The following is a 1,441-nucleotide window of genomic DNA, read 5'->3' on the forward strand; positions in this document are numbered from 1 at the left end:
GTAACACCAGGGTGCATGCTTGTGTACACATATATTTTAGGTGTGACAGACAAGGGAGCCAGAATCAAAGAGCTGGCCACATCTGCAAACAGGAGTGCAGTGAACACGCTGAAGGACGTGGTGGGACTGAGCCAGAAGCTGCTGAGTACATCAACTGGCCTGTCCAGAGTTAATGCCACATTACGAGAGACAAATGAACTTCTACGTGACTNCCTTCCAGTTATGAAAATCTGCATCATGCAGATTTGGAGCTTGCTAAATGCACAAGAGTGCCTTTTCACAACATTCCTTAAAAAACCCAAATGCGCTAACATCTGGATTAGCATTTATACAGAAAGAGAAGGGCCTTGAGTAATGCGTGTTACCAGTGCATTTTTCACGTGTTTACAAAATTTTAAGGATTTGATAATTAGGATATTCTATTTTATCCGGTGCACTAGTAATGAACAATTAATTTGTCACATGTCCCCCTCCCCTTCTTTCTCACCACCCTCCCCTCCCCTGCCTCCTTGTATTTATTTATTAGCTCTGTTAGCTGGAAGAAAAGTTAAAGACGTGGAAACACAAGCCAACCTTTTATTTGATCGGTTGAAGCCGTTGAAGATATTAGAAGAGAGCCTGAGCAGAAACCTTTCAGAAATTAAACTGCTGATCAACCAGGCCCGGAAACAAGCAGCTTCTGTGAGTTGGGGGCTCTGAGGCTCTCTATACCCAACACTCCCATAGCCAGGGCTCTTAGTGACACCGGGTCCCAGAGGATTCCTGTAGACGTGGCTCACAGTCGCACCAGCTCCCCTAGAACTTCTGTGGCCCCTGATCTCAGTAATCCCAGGTTCCTCATAGCCTTGTCTCGGTATATTTAAAGCCAATAATTAGCCTCATTTTCTTTGAGTTCTGCTTTTATTGAACATATTTCAAAATGTTGGCAGAGAGCTCTCCATATCTTTATGGGGTTTTATAATTATAGCCTAGATCTATAACCATTAGCCTAGATGGTGTAGAATGCACGAGTCTGAGTGTTAGCATCACCCTGTTTCACTGGTTGCACGTGGTGTTATTTCTTCATTTTACCAACTTGGCTTTAATAATCTAAGTACTCTTCAGAATGTTTGTGCAATACGGGCCTCACACTTGAGCAGTCTGAGAAGAGTTTGCATACACACAAATGCTGCATAAATCCACATTACTGAACACCTGGAGAAGAAGTTCAAACTGGAGAAAATGTTTTACAGCCACCCATGGCACATGGCACTGGCTGCGCTCTAAGGAAAGGAGTTTCAAGGAGATGATAAAACCTTGGAAAGGGGCCGGCCCGGTGGCGCACTGCTACAGTGCACCGCTTGGGAGAGCGGTGGCGCTCCCGCCGAGGGTTCGGATCCCACATACAGACCAGTTCCCGCTCACTGGCTGAGCAAGGTGTGGGAGCAACACCGAGGGTTGC

General features: G+C 45.8%; 1 protein-coding gene across 1 annotated transcript in view; it reads left to right on the forward strand.

Annotated features, from left to right (window-relative positions):
- Positions 1–354: 354 nt before the first annotated feature.
- LOC103606701 (laminin subunit alpha-1-like) overlaps positions 355–1,441 on the forward strand; it is a 22,797-nt gene continuing 21,710 nt past the window's right edge. The window contains exons 1-2 of the mRNA XM_008591256.1: positions 355–367; positions 527–681. Coding sequence (XP_008589478.1) covers positions 355–367; positions 527–681 — 168 coding nt within the window. The remainder of the gene's footprint in view (positions 368–526; positions 682–1,441) is intronic.

The sequence above is a fragment of the Galeopterus variegatus genome, unplaced genomic scaffold (assembly GCF_000696425.1).
Source record: "Galeopterus variegatus unplaced genomic scaffold, G_variegatus-3.0.2 Scaffold6789, whole genome shotgun sequence".
NCBI lineage: Eukaryota > Metazoa > Chordata > Mammalia > Dermoptera > Cynocephalidae > Galeopterus > Galeopterus variegatus.